Source organism: Mercenaria mercenaria, chromosome 14 (genome assembly GCF_021730395.1).
Source record: "Mercenaria mercenaria strain notata chromosome 14, MADL_Memer_1, whole genome shotgun sequence".
NCBI lineage: Eukaryota > Metazoa > Mollusca > Bivalvia > Venerida > Veneridae > Mercenaria > Mercenaria mercenaria.
In genome coordinates this window covers 19,528,299-19,549,352 of record NC_069374.1, presented here as the reverse complement: position 1 = coordinate 19,549,352, position 21,054 = coordinate 19,528,299, and the positions used below count along the sequence as shown (strand labels likewise).

The following is a 21,054-nucleotide window of genomic DNA, read 5'->3' as shown; positions in this document are numbered from 1 at the left end:
TGACTCCCTTTTCATGTTATTATTGCTGAAATTATTGTTGAATTGCTGTTAATAATAGAATTTGGGTCAATTATGAACGATTTCGGTTAATTACAGTGTTAGCTGGATCCCAGCAACACGCATCATGCTTTATACAATAGTAAAAGGGAACCAACTATTTGTTAGAGCAAGTACTCGTTGTAAAATACTATGTTCGAATTTGAACCAATCAGAAACAAGTTCTATAAATAGCACCAATCAAAGCTCACGTCTGCTAATGAATAAATAGGTAGATTGATAACAGAGAGATCATTCTGTATCCAGCGACTGAAGAAGACACGTCGATGATTCAACTGATAATTTATCCCAGTACCTTGATAAGGAAGTTATTGCAACTACACTGTCAGGGCGGATGAATTATTAAAAAGAAGACGTTTGGAGTTCATAGACTTAAGAAGAGTTGCAGAAGTTCAACAAGGTTTTGAGCTATAGGGCCTGCGCATAGAGTTTTACATTAAGGATAGTTGAATGCTATAGACGATAGCAAATATAGGCTGAGCACCGGAAAGCTGAGACAGAGACCCAGAGTTTGTTAATCTACTGTGACAGTAGGAGAGTTCCAGCTTATAAACGAGGTTCAGCGTTGTTGGCGAAGTACAGCCAAGACATCGGGGTTATACCTATAGTAGTTGAATGCTACAGGTGATCACATATAGGCGCTGGGCATCCAAGAGTCAGGGCAAACAGATACAGTTACAGCTTTAATTAAGAGTACATAGGCTGAGCATCTATGCGATAGGACTCGTACGCTGTTGTTCAAAGACATTGTCTGACGGGAACTTCGACAAAAAGACCAGTCAAGTATAGTATCTCCAGCCTATAGTAGTTTGAACTGATGTCATTAGTTGAAGGTTGATAGTTGAAACATTTAGTGGTTTTTGCCTGATCCCTGAAATTGTCTAGCTCGTAATTGAAATCATTTACGAATCATTGGTACACGAATTATTTAGGCAAGGTAGCCAGAGGAAACTTATATATACGAGATATTTGGTCTCATCAGCTATACGTTTTAACAAATGACATTCTACATCGTTTTTCAGCTAGTCTAAGACATAGTCACCTTAGCGATTGGACCCATTTCATTGTTCAAGGTACTAAAGACGTAGGCACTTCTCTTGGTCAAATTACTCGTATCCTGACAATTTGGGGGCTCGTCCGGGATTTATATCCAAGGAGGTACAGAAACTAGTGGTTTTAACGTTCTGTTGGTGTACCAAATGGCACTGTGACTGAAGGTAGCCTGTGCTTGTAGCCGAGTTTTATAGAATGTTCCAGCTTAAGGTTTCAAGATGAACTATGATAAATGGGTTGAGATGGGCAAACGAATGGGTTTGCCAGGTTCAGAGCTTATAGAATTTGTGGATAGGAAAGAGAAGGAATACACTGAACATGAGGAACGTATGTTGAGACGGGAAGAAGATTGACAGAGTCGAGATGATGACAGGAGGAGATTTGAGGCACAAGAAGCTGAGAAGAAACGCCTGTTTGAGCTTGAACAGGCCGAGAAGTAACGGCATTATGAGGAAGAACAGGCTGAGAAAAGGTTATCTGAGATTAAACGTTTGAAAGAAGAGCGTGCTTTGAAAGAAGAAGAACGAGTTATGAAAGAGCAGGAGTTGCAAATGTTAAAAATAAAGCCTGAAGCCGGAGCTTCAGGAGCTAATAAAGGTGCTGATCACCCGAGTAGTAAAACCCTGCGGCCAAGGCTACCTAAGTTTGAAGAAAGTAAAGATGATATGGATGCATATCTCGAAAGATTTGAACGGTTTGCAAAAACCAGGGATGGAAGGAAGAGACATGGGCTGTGAGCCTCACAGGGAAAGGCCTGGACGTATATACAAGCATGCCTCCAGACCACGCCAATGAATATCCTGCCTTGAAGAAAGCAGTGCTGAAACGTTATCAGTTAACAGAGGAAGGTTTTAGATTGAAATTCAGGGAATGCAAGCCAGAGCAAGGTGAAACTGCTTTTCAGTTCATGGCAAGGCTGGACAGGTATTTCAGCCGATGGACAGAGATGGCAGAAGTTGACAATACGTTTGAAACACTGAAAGACCAAGTTCATCCAAACTTGTTCCACAGACCTTGCTTTGTTCCTGAAAGTAGGAGTTGCGATGTCGAGAGCTGGGATTACACAGTTGGCAGAACAATATATTGAGGCACACGGTCGTACTATAACCTCAAACAGGGTTTTGAAAAATAACTCCTCATGTAATAGGTCACCACAACGTTCAAGTATGACACCTTCATCTCAGCCCAAGCAAAGAAAAAGGTCAGCTTTTAAAAAAACCTGTATGTTTCTTTTGTAATAAGGAGGGTCAAATAGCACGGGAATGCCAAGACCAAAATAAGAGGAAGATAAGCGGGACTGCATTAGCCAGTAAGGGACCCTCTGAGTAGAGACAGAAAGATGGCATGGAATACAAGATTCTACACCCAAAGACTGGAGAAAGAAAGATCAGGAGCATAAAGACAGACAGTATGAAGACAGGAAAGTGTCAGCTTCATGCATAGCTGTGTCATTAGATGATAAAAAGGTAAAAGACTACATAGAAGATGGACGGCTTATGTTAGCAGAAGGACAATCCGTTTCGGTCATAGCAAGCACCTGTACCATTGATTCAACAACCGGTGAAAGGAAGGAACTTGGTGATGAAGAAAGGATATATAGGTGGCAAAGAAATTCAGGTTTTGAGAGATACAGGTTGTGAGTTGGCAGCTGTCAGGAAAGATTTTGTATCAGAGAATCAAATACTAGATAAGAAGTATCTTATGGTTGCAACTGATGGACTATTAAAGGTAGTTCTTTCAGCAAAGATACAGGTTGACACAACCTATTATACAGGAGAAGTTGAGACCATGGTTTTGACAACTTTGATTTGCGACTTAGTTATAGGAAATATAAAAGGGGCCTTCTGATACACCAGACATTAACTGGAGTAGTAGTGGCGGAAAACAGTCTTCATCAAAAGAAAATATTGTTGCAGCTGTAGTTACGAGAGCACAGGCTGAGAAAGAATAACATTCATTTAAACCATTGAAGGTCGCCGAAATCAAACAGGATGAACTTGATGTCGAGCGATTAAAAAAAAGCTCAGAATGAGGACAATACCTTCGGAAAACTGTGGACATATGCCTCAGGTAAGAAGAAAATGAAGACGAAGAGTGGTTTGACGTTTCCGTATGAGGTCAAGGAAGATGTATTGTTTACAACCTTTGAAGACAAGAAAGGTAGTAATATCAAAGAGATTAAGCAAATTATAGTTCAACCACAGTTCAGAAAGAGGGTTATGTCTTTAGCTCATGAATTAATAGTTGGAGGACACCTATCAATGAGAAAGGCAGTTGAAAGGATACAAACAAGTTTTTACTGGCTTGGGTTAATTAGTGATGTCACAAGGTTTTGTAGGTCGTGTGATATATGTCAGAAAATTGTCCCAAAAGGGAAAGTTAGAAAGGTTCCACTGGGAGATATGCCAATAATGGAGACACCATTTCATCGTGTGGCTGTGGATTAAATAGGACCTATTGCTCCTGTTTCAGAAAAAGGAAATCGGTATATTCTAACCGTGGTCGACAATGCCGCAAGATATCCTGAGGCAGTTGCATTACCTAGAATTGAGACAGAACGGGTTGCTGAAGCGTTGTTAGATCTAGTTTTAGAGTTGGTTTTCCATCTAAGATTTTGAGTGACAGAGGTAGTCAGTTTACCTCACAGCTGATGGAAGAAGTATGTAGGCTTATCTCTCTGAAACAAATGTTTACAACTCCGTATAATCCAAAGTGTAATGGTTTTTGTGAGCGTATGAATGGTGTATTAAAGAATATGTTGAAAAAGATGTGTTAAGAAAAACCAAAAGACTGGGACAGATATTTGTCGGCAGTGTTGTTTGCTATCAGGGGGTTCCACAAGCAAGCACTGAGTTCTCACCATTTGAACTACTCTATGGCAGAACAGTCAGAGGGCCTATGCAAGTACTTAAAGAACTTACGACTGAAGCTGAAACACCAGAAACAAGAAACACATATGAATATGTATTAGACTTTCGGAATCGACTGGAGGGAACATGTAAGGTAGCTAGAGAAAGTCTGCATGCAGCACAAGAAACGTACAAAAACCATTATGACAAGAGTGCCAGAAACAGAAATTTGAAGGCCGGGGATAAATTTGCTGTTACTTTTGACAACTAACCACAATAAGTTGATGCTTCAGTGGAAAGGACCTTACGAAGTAGTTGATGGTAGTAGTAGTATTAAATGGATTATAAAGTAAAGGTCGGTGACAAAATAGGGCTTTATCGTATCAACTTACTCAAGAAGTATGAGGAAAGACAATATATTTTTGTCGGAAGTGTTGCAGTGATCGAAGCCGACGAACGTACAGAGAGATGGGCGGTAAATTTGCTTGATCTTATCAGAATAGGACGGTCGGAAACATGAAGATGTAAAAATCAATCCTAAGTTATCCGAAAACCAAATCAGTCAAATAAAATTTCTTGTGAAACAATATCAAGACATTTTCACAAAAGGTCCTGGAACTACGAATCTCGCAGAATATAAGGTCGAACTAACAACCATAGAACCTGTTAGAGTCAGACAATACCCCATACCATATGCGAAACGAAATTAGGTTAATCAAGAGGTTCAACACATGTTAAAAGCTGGTATTATTGAGCCAGCCGCCTCTGCATACAACTCCCCTATCGTGATGGTAAAGAAGAAAGATAACACAAACAGATTTTGTATTGATTTTAGGCGATTGAATTCTGTACCGAAATTTGATACGGAGCCTATGGGAAATGATTAAGATATTCGGTCAAAACTTCATGGGGATAAATTCTTCACAAAATTAAACCTCAGCAAAGGTTACTGGACAATTCCTATCGAGAAGCAATCTAGGCACTTGACAGCATTCACAACATCTGAGGGAAGTTTTCAGTTCCAGAAAATGCCATTTGTTAAATCCTAAAGTAATTAATAAATAACCAGCTTCATGTTTCTAACTTTAATCAGTAGATCAGGAATAACTAAAGAATGACGTTGACGACGTCGCATGGTAATGACGTCGCATATATCTAAAAATAGAACAATATCACATATCTCCCAAGTTTTAAAAGAAAGATAGTTCCAATATGTGTCCTTTTTTAAAGAAATAAAGTTCTTTATTTCTTTTAATGAAACAAGTGTCAAATTATTTCTTTTTAGACGTTAAAATGTAATCTTTAAATTTCCATGTTGGAAACCGTATTGTACGTTTTGGTTAAAGCGGTTGCTGTGTGTCTGTTTCATCATTTTCATGTCCAGACAATTGGTTATCGTTATCAGTGTTCTCAGCATCCCTACTAGTTACTTGTGTTTGATGGTTTTGCCTATTGACAGTTATTTATTGATTTTGGACAGGTGCTCGTAGCAATTTCTCTCTCCAGTCACCATTTCTTGATTCCTGGAACAACTTGTACTTTGAAGCATCTCTCACACGAACACGTCCATTTGATTGTCTTCGTACTGTTATGTTGATCCATTTACGTCAATTATAACATTTTGTTCTTTCTCATATGCTGGTGACCATTTGTTTATGATCTGATTTCTCACCAACACTTTGTCTCCAATTTTAAACTGGTGCTTCTTGACCATTGGGTGTCTTTGTTGTTTCTCCCATCTCTTTTTGTACTCTCTGTCTTTTGTTGTTATTTTTTTCTCCATTGTTTCTATATTTGGATGCTTGGAAGATGATCAAGCAGTGTTCTGACGCTTCTTTTCATATGGAGAATAGCCTGTTGCCGGATGTGGTGTAGATCTGTAACCAATAAGCATCTGTTGTATTGCAGAATAGCTGGGCCTTTTTCTCACTGTGCGCTATTTTCTCTGTTTTGTTTAGCACTTTCATGAAACGTTCAGCTTCTTCGTTTGCACGTTGATGCTTAGATGTTATTCTATGGTGATGAAACCCCATTCCTTCGAAGAATTCTTTGAAATTCCACAGAATGGAACGGCGGTCCGTTATCTGACTCTAGCCTCTCTGGAACTCCGTACGTCGCGAATATTCCACGTAATTTCTCACACGTTACTCTACTGGGTGTGGATCTCGTTTGCTCAACCACGGGATATCTCGTTATCTTATCAATAATCACCAAATTATAGTGACCATCTGGATATGATCCTCCGAAATCCATGGATACTGCATGTCACTATGTCTCTGGTATCTCATGGCTTGACAGGTTCTTGTTTCTGCTCAACAGTTGATATCTGACAGTGATGACATCTGGATATTGTATCCTAAACCAGACCGTTTAAACATGGAAAACAATATTTAGTTCTCAACATCTGCTTTGTCTTAGTAATGCCGAAATGACCCATACTATGAGCTGCTTCGACAACCACATTCTGTAGTTTATCAGGTACAACTATCTGTCTGTTGCGTAGTATCATTCCTTTGGAGCGATAAAGGTCATGTCTTACCAAATAGTATGGTTGTATTTCTGGTCGCTTCTTGTGCATTTCCCAATCATTTTGTTTCATGCGGTCTAAAACATCTTGAAGAATGTCGTCTTTTGATGTGGCTGCTTTTTATCTTTCAAGCATCGGTCCATGTTCGTTGTCAACTATCATCTTGATCGTATGATCTGTATCGTCGGGTTCTGTTTAACTAAGCGGATGTCGCGATAAGAAGTCCATTGGATCTGCTTCGACCTTGCCTGGTTCATATACCAATTCGAAGTCCACATCTTGCACCTCCATGATCCATTTCTCGATTCGTGGTGGTAATTTAGCACATGCTTTATTGAACATTGGTATTAACGGCTTGTGAGACGTAATCATCTTGAACCTCGGTGCTCCGAGAAGGTATATGCTCAATCTCGTTTTGGCCCATTTCACAGCCAAGTCATCTTTCTCAGTCTGACTTTATCGTTTCTCTGCTTGTGACATTGACCTGCTGATATAATGTATAGGTTGCAGTCCCTTGCTTGTCTTCTGGAACAATCCAGCTGACAGACCTTCATGAAAGCTAGCTTCAGTGCGGACTATTATTGATTTCCTTGGATTGAAGAATGCCATCGTGCTGTCATTTGTTATGATGTCTTTCTGTGTCTGAACTGCTTTCTCTTCTTCAGGTCCCCACGAGAACGGGATATCTTTTCCCGTTAACCTTCGTAACGGTGCTGAAAGTACTGCATATCTCGGAATGAATTTTAAAAGGTAACCTATCATACCTAGGAAACTTCGAACCTCTTCTCTTGATTCTGGTGCTTTACATTCTTTGCCTGCCCTGACTTTCTCATAAGTCGGTTTTAGTCCATCGCTTGTGAATCTGTAGCCATAACATTCCAAGTCTTTCACTCCAAATTGACATTTATGTTTGTTGAATGTTATGCCAAAATCTTTTGCTCACGGTAGACTGCTTCTAATGTTCTGTTGTGTTCTTCCATGTTGATGCCGCCGATCAGTATGTCATCTCTCTGTTTAAGACAGAAAGGAATATCCCGAATATATTTGGAACATCGCTTCATCGAACAAGTTCTGTGATGATTTTGCCCCAAATATCAGTCTTTTTGGCATAATGTTTCCCCATGGCGTGCTAAATGTAGCTATCGATCTGGAATCTGGATGCAACATGAGCTGATAACAAGATGATATCCTTGTTTCAAGTCCATTTTTGAGAATACTTTGCAGTCATGAAATTTGTAGGTAAAATCTTGCGCTTGTAAGATTCTGTTTCGCTCCATGTACCTGTTTGGAACTCGAAAATCAACACTTGCTCGTATCATGTGTGACTCAAGTTTCTCTCGGTCGATTTCTAAGTATCTCGGTTTAGGTTGAACGACACGTGGAGAACACCAAGGCACTGGTTCTCCAGTTTCCACCTTTTCGAAGATTTCTACTTCTATGCATTCATCTAGCCATCTTTTCAGCGGTTCTTGAAGATAATATGGAACGGCTCGCGGTTTCTGAGCAATTGGTGCATCATCAGGTTTCATTGACAATTTCACTAAGAAGTCTTTCTTGTTTTTCTTGTCTTCGATTTAACCAATTCCTTGGAAAATATTATCATATCTCTTTAGAATCTGGCCTATCTCTTCATCTCTTGTACACTGAAAATCGACTTAGATTCATTCTTGTATTTCAAGCGTAATTCATTTCGCTCTTTGAATGAACCATCAGCTCTTATTTCCATCATCCCTAAATCAAATAAGGAGCTTTTGCTAAGCAGAGGAGGAGAGTTTATCCTTCCCTTGATGACAACGAATTTTGTCTCTAATCCCCTCGTTCTGTTGCTGACAGTAGCCTTGAATTCGCCTAATACCGGTAGTTTACACTGGAGAGTGTTTAATTTTGTCTTGCATTCTTCTAGTATAATTTCATTGTAAGACTTACCTTTCAGCCTGCGATATTGATATTCATCCATTACATTCATATCTGCTCCACTATCTGGTTCAATGTGGACAATAACATCGTTAACTGCTACTGGTATAGTCTTTGTCAAGATCTTTTACCTTATTAACTTGAATTTTGTTTCATTTAATTGTGGGGTGTCGTATTGAATCATTCATTGACTCAGTATCTTCATCACTTTCGTGTTCAGTATCTGTATCATTACTTGTGTGTCTGACATCTCGTGCACCTCTGTAAGGTCTCTGTTGGTTTCTTTCTTGAAATCTATTTCTGTCATATGATCTGCCAGACCTGCAAACTGCTGCAAAGTGGTTAAACTTTCCGCATGTATCACACTTTTTACCGTAAGCTGGGCACTGCTCTTTTTGAAGATGATGTTTCCTGTCACAATATTTACAGTCATTACTTTTGTCATTGTCTCGTTCCTCCCTCGTAGCTGAAGGCCTCTTCTTCTTGTTTATCCTCGCAATGTCTCCTTCCTGATGACCCATGGCTTGGATTTGAATTGAAGTGTCTTCTTGAAGTTGCCCATCGCTCAAAGCTTGTTGAAGTGTCCATTTTTTATGAATGACTTTACGTATCAGGTCCGAGTTGCTCGTTGTTTGCATGCTATGTTCCAGAATACGATCGTCCATATCTGGAAACGCACATGCTAGTGCCTTTTCCTTAAGCCGTGCTGCGTACTCAACAGTACTTTCTCCCCTCATGGATCGCATTTTGAAGAAAACATATCTACAGTAATGTTTATTTTTCTTCGGCGAAAAATATTCTGTTAGCTTATTCTTCAGCTTCTCATATTTTGTCCCGGTATCTGGATCCGGCAAACTTCTACTAAGCCTCTAAAGTTCTGGCCCGCCGTAGATAAGTATTGCATCCATCTTATCATCATCTTGTTGAAAATATCTAAGCTGCCTTTCAAAATCATCCAACCATTCGTCCCAAGAGTCGCCCGTTGCTATGTGGTCTGCAGTATCCATTCTAAACGGTAATACATCTAATTTTCTATTTCCTTCGCTCATTATTATTCCGTGCTTTAGTTTTAAAGGCATCAATGGCTATCCATTGTCCGATTTTACTCTCGTCGCCAATGTTAAATCTTAAAGTAATTAATAAATAACCAGCTTCATGTTTCTAACTTTAATCAGTAGATCAAGGATAACAAAAGAATGACGTTGACGACGTCGCATGGTAATGACGTCGCATATATCTAAAATAGAACAATATCACACCATTTGGTATGATAAATTCAGGTGCTACATTTAATAAAATAATGCGAAAACTATTGATAGGATGCAAACATGCTGACAATTACTTGGACGATATTTTAGGTCATACAAAAACATGGGACACACATAATTATGTCAATGTTACAAGATATTTTTAGGAGAGTTACAGATGCAAAGCTTACACTAAGGCCATCAAAGTGTCTCATATGATATAATAACAATTCATTCACTGGGCATAAAGTCGGAAACGATCAGCTGGAAATGGAAGATGATAAACTTGATCGCATAAAGAATGCAGACGAACCTAAGACTAAGAGACAAGTACGGAGTTTCCTTGGTCTAACTGGATATTACAGGAAATTCATAGCATCATACTCCGAAGTTGCAGCACCACTGACCGACTTAATCAAGAGAGGGAAACCTAATAAATCTAATGGTATGGGAAGAACAACATGCCAAAGCTTTTAATACTTTGAAAGCCTTGCTTACGCAAGCACCTATTCTACGGTTACCAGACTTTTCACGGCCTTTTATATTACAGTATGATGCTTCAGATGCTGGGGTTGGTGCAGCACTTCTTCAGAGGTATGAGGATGGACAATTTCCTATAGCTTATGCCAGTAAGAAATTGCTCCAAAGAGAGAGAAACTATTCGGTAATTGAAAGAGAATGTTTATCAATAGTGTTTGGAGTTTTCAAAAGGATTTGTACGGCAGTGAATTTATCCTCCAGACTGATCATGACCCATTGAGTTATATACAGAAATGTAAAGTAGAAAGTTCAAGAATTATGAGATGGGCATTGTTTTTGCAGTGTTATAGATGCAAGATCTATTAAAGGTAAAGAAGATGTATGTGCTGATTATTTAAGCAGACAATAATTGACTATATGCGTTAGGTGTAACTGATCTTTAAAAAATCAAGAAATAGTAAGAAGAAAAAGAGATTTTGTATGCAAATTATTCTTTAAGTAAATGAAAAACTAAGAGTATTTTCTAGAGAAGGGGGCTATTTGTCAGAAAATTTGTATATTTTATATATGGATAACGTAACACATATGCACAGATGGTGCTTGACTCCCTTTTCATGCTATTATTGCTGAAATTATTGTTGAATTGCTGTTAATAATAGGTTTGGGTCATTTATGGACGATTTGGGTTAAATACAGTGTTAACTGTATTCCAGCAACACACATTATGCTTTATACAATAGTAAAAGGGAACCAACTATTTGTTAGAGCAAGTACTCGTTGTAAAATACTATGTTCGAATTTGAACCAATCAGAAACAAGTTCTATAAATAGCACCAATCAAAGCTCACGTCTGCTAATGTATAAATAGGTAGATGGATGACAGAGAGATCATTCTGTATCCAGCGATTGAAGAAGACATATCGAGGATTCAACTAATAATTTATCCCAGTACCTTGATAAAGAAGTTATTGCAACTACACTGTCAGGGCGGATAAATTATTAAAAAGAAGACGTTTGAAGTTCATAGACTAAAGAAGAGTTGCAGAATTTCAACAAGGTTATGAGCTATAGGGCCAGCGCATAGAATTTTTACCTTAAGGATAGTTGAATGCTATAGACGATAGCAAATATAGGCTGAGCACCGGAAAGCTGAGACAGAGACCCAGAGTTTGTTAATCTACTGTGATAGTAGGAGAGTTCCAGCATATAAACGAAGTTCAGCGTTGTTGGCGAAGTACAGCCAAGACATTGGGGTTATACCTATATGGTAGTTGAATGCTACATGTGGTAACATATAGGCGCTGAGCATCCAAGAGTCAGGGCAAACAGATAGAGTTGCAGCTTTTATTAAGAGTACATAGGCTGAGCATCTATGCGATAGGACTCGTACGTTGTTGTTCAAAGACATTGCCTGACGGGAACTTCGACAAAAAGACCAGTCAAGTATAGTATATTCCGTCTATAGGAGTTTGAACTGATTTCATTAGTTGAAGTTTGATAGTTGAAACATTTAGTGACTTTTGCCTGATCCCTGAAATTGTCTAGCTCGTAATTGAAATCATTTACAAATCATTGGTACACGAATCATATAGGCAAGTTAGCCAGAGGAAACTTTTATATACGAGATATTTGGTCTCACCAGCTATACGTTTTAACAAAGGACATTCTACATCGTTTGTCAGCTAGTCTAAGACATAGTCACCTTAGCGATTGGACCCATTTCATTGTTCAAGATACACCTTCATATACAAACAAAACACCGCAAATTATCCAGTACTGCCTTGCTCCATACTCTCGTCAAACATATCTGTAACGGATGGCCTAATTCCATTGATTTATGTGTGTGTGTATGTGTGTGCATTTGTGTGTGTGTGTGTTTGTGTGTTGGTCGTGTTCGCGACCGCGTTCTAGTTTACGTTTGGGGAGGCTGCATTTTTAGAACGTGTCTTTTCTTGTTGGATATTCATCCTGGTTTTTACGCACGCCTTTCACATTTGCGGCATGGCCCACACTTCTGTGATTCAGACATATCCACATCAGAGCACGTTCCGTCGTGGGGAGTCATGCATCTTGACAGAGTGTCGCAGTGGCCTTGTTTTTACCGGGTCGGTACTCTATCTCAGATTTGAAATCTGCGAACATTTCTATCCGACGGGCTATTTTCCCACTGGGCTCCTTCAGACTGAAGAGCCAGACTAGTGTTTGATGGTCCGTATGGATATCGATCTTGAACCTTCTACCTAATAAATGTTCTTCTGCCGTACCTATAACTGCATCTATTTTAGATTCATTTCAGTAGTAAGCAGGGTAAGTGCACTTACTTGGCTTGCGGTTTCCCTATTTATATCAATAAACGTGGATGCCAATAGCCAATGTATACTTCTGCTTAAGCGTAGCTGCCGCCTCTACCAGGTAATTAGCTTCTTCGTCTAAATCGTCATCTTCAGTTCTTTCCACATAAACATCCAGAAGGGCTTCTCCACCTTTAATTTTCTGGTACAATTTAAGTGATAAAATTGTCCTGGAATCCCAAGTAACTGCTGTGAATGCTACATACACATTCCCCACTGACCCATGAACATATACCCCATCACCGAGATCTCTAGTTGAAGCACACCCTGTCTTAAAACTGTTAGGTGGTCTTGACATTATTTTGGCCACCTCTGAATAAGTTTGATCATTTAGTTGGACCTCTCTTTGGGCACAAGATCCAATCCCTTTGAGTTTAAAGGCTGGTTGTATGTGGTATTTTCTACTTTGACCATTGGTGTCTGTTTTAAACGTTTGGTCCCTTTCATCGGACACTCCCTGGCATAGAACCCCCTTTTGTGGCAGGTAAAACACTCTATACCTCTTGCTTTAAAAGCCTTCTTTTCACCAGTGCGAGCGCATGTCTCCACAAATTTCTACACTCTCAGTAGCACCTGCTCCAATAACTATTCCTGTTTATTCTGTATTTCACGTCTAGAATCTTGTCTCTGCCTCTTATCTAGGTGTACTTTAGGTTTCCCTGTATGGTGTGGTACCTTGTTTATGTTGTACCTTGCGTATTCAGGTCTCCATTCCGATTTGTCTTGTTTATACGCATAAGCTTGTCTAGTACAGCGTCTACCTTGACTCCCTTTCCGGCAATCATTTCATGTCTGTATAACATTTACCACATCGTACACCGCCTCATCAATATCCCTGGGCTCTTTGTGATATTCAACTTCAAATTTTGTCTCTTGGTCAAGGAGACCATCAAGGAACCGTCTTATCAGGTCTTCATTGTTAATTTACCTATCCCTGTGTCCATGTGCTTTGCCGTAGAGACGTTTGAGCCAGTCCTCTACTATTTCACCATACGTTTTGTTTCTTCTGCTGAACTTTGCTGCAAATGACTTACTTGTCTCTATAACACGATATCGCCTTTATACCTGTGACCTCAGTTCGCTGTAATCGTTTGATGTTTCAACGGGAACCTGAGAGAAAATAAATTCGCTGGCCTGCCCCTCGATCTTTGGAAGTAGATTCTCCAGTTAATCTTCCTCATTCCAGCCATAACGATGTGCCATGGCCTCACATTTTGAGGATCTCACTGTCAAGTTTTCTTTGCCAGTGAATGGTGGTATTTTCACGTCAGTGTATCCAGGCACGTGACCTCGAGCTTGCCAGGAACGTTCTTGCTCACGTCTGGGTTCGAACAGCTCATTCATTGTATAACCATTATACGCACGTCTGTTATCCGTTAATCTACTTTGAAAGGTCCGATTCTCAATCATGGGCTATGGATAGCCATTGTTAAAAGCCATGCGGGCAGGGTAACCATTGTTAACGTTTCGATTAAAAGGTTTTGCTCGAAAATCACCATCGCCTTGATTTCTAAAACCGGCATGCCACATGCGCCAAGGTACTTCAACGTCCTGCATCATTTGTTAGACCTTGCCTCTGGCTTAAATTTTTAAATTCTGTTACAACTCTTTAACAGCCCCCTGACATCCATTATCATGCTACCTACTTGTTTTATTGCTGTTCTTTCTTCATTTTCCTGAAAGCGCGATGCGTTAACTGCTACTGTAACATCTGATCTGTCGATTGTTATGGTATGATGCCTCAGATATTCTGTCTTTCTCTTGCTCAATACTTGTCATCTCTGTTCTTTGATTTTGTTCTGCTTGCCTAAAGACGATTTGGCCTTTACTGTCCACTGCATGATGACTTAGGCTCATATCACTGGATCCAGGCTAAGATCCCACCACTTCCACAAAAATTATTTCGACATGGGGAGTTGTGGAGACTGGTAGTCTAGGCGTACTGTAGAACTCTGGGTAACCTTTACTCAAGCAGGCAATCACGCAAAAAGGGTATATCCTTGATTCAATGTACTGGAAAACTAACTAAACCAGAGGAACTATAAGACTCAGGATAAAACAAAAAATGATGTTTATAAATATTAATACATAATACTCCTAAAAATACAGGTGAAGTCAACACATTAAACAAATGCATCTCACTGATGAGATGGTGTATGCAACTATATTTGATGGTTAAAATCTATCAATATCAGTTCAAACTGATTAAATAAGATTAAGGCCACTCCGGCTTTTCATAAATTGAAGGTAGTGAAGCGAGTTACAATGGATTTAAACATATCACAAAACAAGTATCTATGTAATACTGCACTCTCAAAAGTTCAAAATTCTATATTCAAGACACATTTGTGTTTAGAATAATCTAGTTATGGCTGATACGGCGTTCCATAACTTGTAATTAAAGACAATCTTCAGCAACACGAATTCCCTTTATTAGTTATAATAATTTATATTCTACGTACTTTCACTGTTCCATGGCGATTTATTTTACTTTAAATAAGCAATGAAGATGTATATACATCTGTACAAATACTTTACTGGCTGTTGGTAGAATGTTACAAAATGTATTATCAAAAGGGCTTTAACATAGGCCTATAGCTTTTAATTACAATATATTCTGTCCAAAAAGTTCTTTCTTACGTCTATATACAGCATTGTTTTTGTTTTAGTGAAAATTTATTGAAAGCAAGTCAAACGTGATTTTAGGTCTGAAGGTTTGAGCTGAAGTGATTTCTGATGGCGAAAACACTGTTCTTTTATTTAATAGTTTTGTTTTGCAGAAAATGACCCCAAATGTTACCAAAACAGTCAAAATGGGTTGTATTTGGTAAATTGACCAAATGATAAGTGATCGACGTGTCCCAATGATTAAAAGGTCACGATGACCTAAAACGTTAACAATCTATGTTGAACACTGCCGTGTCATAAAAATGGCGTTTTTATGGAATATAAAGATGAAAAGATGTCAGGAATATGTAGCATCGGGTTAACTCTAACGTAACCTAAGAAATTTAAACCTCTTTGTAGATTGTTGTTGATTACAACGATATCAATTTTACTTAGCAACGGAAATAAACAATCCAAGATTGCTACGCGAACAAAGCATATCCTGTTTGACAAAAATGCGACAGTTCTCGAGAGAATAATGATAAAATGTGCAAATCACAGACTTAATACAAAGATATAGACAATTAAGTACTTGGAACAAATGTGTAGCAGATGCAGTGATTCACACGCTGAGAAAATGATGAAATGTCAAACAATAGCAACAACAGATGTCAATGGAAAAGTAGACAAGTTGGGAAAAAAAATAAACACGAGCATAGGATGTATAATATGTGCTTGGTCGGTCATATTATCTAGATCAACACATGTTTGTACAAATCTGTGTTTCGTTATTTGCAGCATAAAAGAAACTTATAGGTTAAACCACAGTTAAATACATTGACTAGAAACAGGTATATATGGTAAGCAAAATATAAGAGTTTTACAATATTAAAGAAAATACTAAGTCTTAGAGCAGTACTCCTCCGCTGGCTTTTATACGGAAAAAAATACGTGTACTTGCAAATATTTTTTCCTAGAACCATTTTGAAATTCAGTTAAAATATGAAACTATGTTCCACTACGGTAGTTCTGTACGTTTGATTAATCGGAAGTAATGATGGGGTGTCATTTATCCGGACAACATAAAATAAATCCTGGACTCGGCTAACGGAAACGAATATCATTTCATGGATAAATGTTAAACTGAGAAAAATTGTAACAACGGCAATTTAGTACGATATTAAAATGATTGAGACTTTAAACAATTCCAAATAATGTCTCAAAATCAGTTTGAAATGTGCGAATCTCCTTAATCATGGACAAATATCTTAAAAACAATCACACGGACCCGTACATTTTATTATTCACATCATGTTAGTTTATAGTCGTTATAAGTATCATTAAAATCTACATTTTAGAAAAAATTATATTCGCGAAAATGTCATCAAAATTGTGATTTTCCCGTGTGTGTGTCCAACTGTTTCAAATTAGTCTAGCACAAAATCAAGCACAATCTTTTTATTTGTCTAAATCTTCTAAGTATATTCTGTAGTTTCGAAAATTCATGGTTTAATCAAATTCTACATTGTAGAAAAATTTTAGTCCAAACATGCAGAACTACCTTAATGTGTCATTGCCAAAGCCTTCAATTTTTAAAGGACACCTGGCACATTTTTATGCAATCTCGCAAGGCATACGCATGTTTCTGACAACAAAGAAAATGACGTCAGACGATCCTCAGCTTTGACGATTTGAAAAGACCTGAGCTTTAGCGCGACATGTCAGCTTTTCATTTGTGAAATAATATTTGCAATCGGAAAAAACAACCACAAATTCCATAGGGGTCAGTAACGGAGCCTGTGTATACAGTGATTTTTGTCACTTCGTCAAATCGCTCTAAAGGCCCTTTCTGATGTTGTCTAAAAGTGCCAGTATTTGCCTCAGATGTCAAATATTTGCGTATAATTATATTCGTTATTATTCAAAACGGAAAAGTTATGAAAAATATTTTAGCAAATAAAGGATGATAAATTTCTGAAGTAGATCTAAGAATGATTAAGTTAACTCGAGCGTGTTCTTTTTGCTTTATGTCGTCTATGAAGTTTTGCTGCAAATCTTTCCTTCATGGTTTGTTATTTATCAGAACGGGGTCTTATATATCCTGCAAAAGAGTAAAATGCTTTTTGTAATGTCCATGTCATAATGTTACAAATTGTAAAAAAAAAAAAGGTCTGATTCGAATACTTTACGGTCTTTGTTACAATTAACTGCCAGCGGTTGGAAAGCATTTTCCTACCCTATGTATTCAGTATAGATTACTGTTCATATATTAAAAATTTCAATATAACATAATGCACTCAAAATACACCGTGTACAACTTTACTTCTTTCAAAGCAATCTCACACTCTTCTTCAGCAGCGTTCAATATTTAAGCGTAGATAAAAATGTTGTTAAAGTTAAAATCTCAAATCTAAAAGCAATTTGAAAATCCGAGGATATGGCTTTACGAGTAATGGAAATATTCTTTTTTAACAATCTGATTTGGAGTCAGATTTTTTTATCAATATGTTGAAGCGAGAATATTTTTTTTCAAGTAAAACCAGTCATAGTTTCTTTCTCAAAACAAAAATCCCAACCACCTACCACCTAGAATATCAAATGGACAGCCCCTCCCCAAACCCCGCCCCTAAAATATGAAATGGACGGTCCCATCCCAAGCCTCAACCCCTAGAATATTAAATGGACACACCCCTCCCAAACCTCACCCCTAGAATATCAAATGGAATGCCTCCCCCTCCCCCTCCCCCAACCCCACACCCTAAAATATCAAATGGACAGCCCATCGGACTTTTTAATTAAAGTATCGTATTAAGCGGTAACAACTGTAAAAATGTTATTTCACATTTTAGGTCTAATATAAAAGAAATCAGAAGTCAGAGCTGAGGTCAATTACTTTAAAATGTAATTAATTAAATTACAATTACATTGTGAAACGTTCATTTAAATTACAATTACCATTATATTGTTTTTAGCAACGTAATTAATTAAATTACAATTACATTGCAAATTGTAATTAATTACATTCAATTACAATACCAAATATGGTAGCAACCTAACATGCTTCTTACATGAACACTGTAGCAAAGTTCTTTACTTTGAACTACATATAAATGATGATGCTTCAGTTATTTCAAAATTGAATTGATCCTCAAAGAAACATCCCTGTCTTAAATGTTTGCCTTCGGGAGGCCATCATGCAGTCCTTAAAATTTTCAAATAAACTGGAGAAAAAGAATCCGATAGTCATCCCTGTCATCCCTTAATATTAAATCCAAGTAGTACTCCGGTACTAAAGATGCATTTAAAGCCAGGTATTTCTGTGAATTCTGAATTTCTCATGGAATATCCAGAACTAAAATATCTTCAATTCCCAGGGATAAATTTGATTCTGTTCATTAATAAATATCTATTCAATTTATACCTGAATACCGGATGTGATTCTAATTCTATGGTATAAAAAATGGACAAATCAGTTTTTGTGATTGTGATGTAAATATAGTTTCAGCCCGCACTTAATATGATCATGGTTCTGTGATCTGTTTAAAAATTAGATAGTGTCGTTCAGTATTTAATCATTTACTTTTTAACATATATTTACTTTTTTTATTACACTACATTGTATGCAAAGGTCCCCAATGGAAAAAAAGTTGTAATTTAGCAACCACGAATGAGTCATCCTAGGATATCCATGACACTAAAATTTAATATTAGTAATACTCGTAATATATACAGTAATAATAATAGTTTATCTTGTTATAACTAATGAACTGTGATAACAGACATGTGTTGTCACATGCTATGTTTTTGTATCGTTTAATATTTTATCACAAATAAATCCAGTCAGATAAAAATGATTAAACTGAATGCTTGGCTTTTCATTTTTTGCTTCAATAAATATCAAAATGATGCTTTGGTAATTTTCTTCAAAATTATAGTGACAAACATTATCAAAGCAAAAACACTTACATCAGAATAAAGGAGCTTTGTCCAAGGAATTAACACCTACCATAATATTCTATTATTATTTTTCACAGCTATAAAATGCAAATTAGCATTTTTAATGGAAGTGTCACTTGTATTAATTTATCTACTATGTGTTCAACTAACTTAATTGAAGTGTGTGCCATGTAATTGGAAAGTATTTGAAATGTAATTGTCAATTACATCAAAAACTGTAATAAAATTAATTAAATTACAATTACATGTAATTAAGAAATTACCAAATTACCAATTACAATCAATTACTCAGGAAATGTAATTTAATTGCAATTAATAACAATTACATTTTTAATTACCCCAGGTCTGTCAGAAGTAAATACTTTATTCAATATTTATGAAGTATTCGTCATTTATCATGACACTCAAATACACAAATAGTGAAATACACACCATGGCATTTTGGCATATAACTACGTAAACACGTCTGGATAATTGAAACATGGATTTTAAGTTATATACTGTTATAGTTGTTGACATTTATGGCGTCTACATTCACTGCACCGAAGAAATGGTAAAACACGGCCAGATAGATGACACTACTGTTGAACTGGCAAATCATCGGTATTGTAGACCGGCAAATATTTTCCCACGGTGGAAATTCTTTCCAACTTATAAATAAATATTAGTAAGTAATTGTTTGTCTCAAAAAATGTCATGTACGTGTATTTTGTATTACCTCCATTTAGCACTGGAAAAAGGGAGTATATGAACGGCATATGAACAAAATCAGAGTAGAAACTCTTTATGTTACATCTGTAGGGTGAAATGATAGCAATTGCAATATAAATATTTATTGCAATTGCTGCGGATAGTGTTAGAATACAATTATGCATGATTATTATACATTTGTATGCAAATAAATGTATATGTAGATCAGTTGTAGAAATCCAAAAGGAATCATGGATGTTGACCAATAAGTGAAAAACACTACTTACTCCAAGTAGAGTATCATGTAGAGACAATCATTGCACTACTTTGTCTTTATCTCTTCCTCTTAGCTAGTGATTATTGTATGAATGATATAACTCGAAGTCTTTAAATAATTTGTGAATAACAACTGTTGACTCTACTTATTTGAAACCATCATTTGTACTAGTACACATAACCTGTATTTGCTTTATATGCTTATTTGACACCGTGCTTTCATTTGTACTAGTACACATAAAGTTAACTAAACTGGCACTGTTTAAGCAATATCGGCATAGACTAGCTGCCTGGAATGTAAAAAAGGCACTTATCGTAACCTCCACTTGAACTAATGGGTCCATCTGTTCCATATTGGGCCGACTATCTACGTTTATGGGAAATCTTTATCTAAAAATACAAACCAGCTTAAACATCTGAACATTTTTATGATATTTCTTTTTCAGAGGAAATTTGCTTGTATTTGCAGTGTCATTGCTGTCCTGTTCTCTTTGGTAAGTGAAGCAGAGCCTCATATTTTATTATTTACTAAAGTCATTTGATAAATTCAGAAGGCAAAGACATTCATGTAAGATTCTCCATTTGCCGCTTGTTAAGGAGGCAGTAAACGAACATCTTGTTTTCAATTTACAAGTCCTGCATTTTGTTCTCTCCCTCTCGTGAAATCTGATGGCGAGTTTGCCAATTTTCATAAAATTCCCTGCAAATGATTGCATCAACTTCTACACGGTTTCTTACTACTAATTCTTGCCACTGAAACTTCAGTTCTTGCAATTATTATTACTGAAAGTACAAATATGCACTTTAATCCGTAAATTGCCTCATATTTGTAAATTTGACCGAGGCCGATTCAACACTTTCAGCTGAAAACGGTTTGATGCCTCCTTAACACTTTACTTGTAACAATAAACAATCAGCTCGTTCAATACAGCTATTCTTTGAACACCTTTTAAGATATAAGAGTTGAAATTCTGTGACTAATAATATCTGTCATGTGTTTACGAATCGGATAGAAATATCCGCCCCGAGGGCACCTGCGCACTGGG

At 37.2% G+C, this 21,054-nt stretch overlaps 1 protein-coding gene across 1 annotated transcript in view; it reads left to right on the top strand.

Moving 5' to 3' along the window:
* Window positions 1-21,054, top strand: part of LOC123528009 (uncharacterized) — an 82,666-nt gene that overhangs the window by 6,277 nt on the left and 55,335 nt on the right. Inside the window, exon 2 of the mRNA XM_053523003.1 lies at window positions 20,455-20,502. Within this exon, the coding sequence (XP_053378978.1) occupies window positions 20,455-20,502 (48 nt within the window). The remainder of the gene's footprint in view (window positions 1-20,454; window positions 20,503-21,054) is intronic.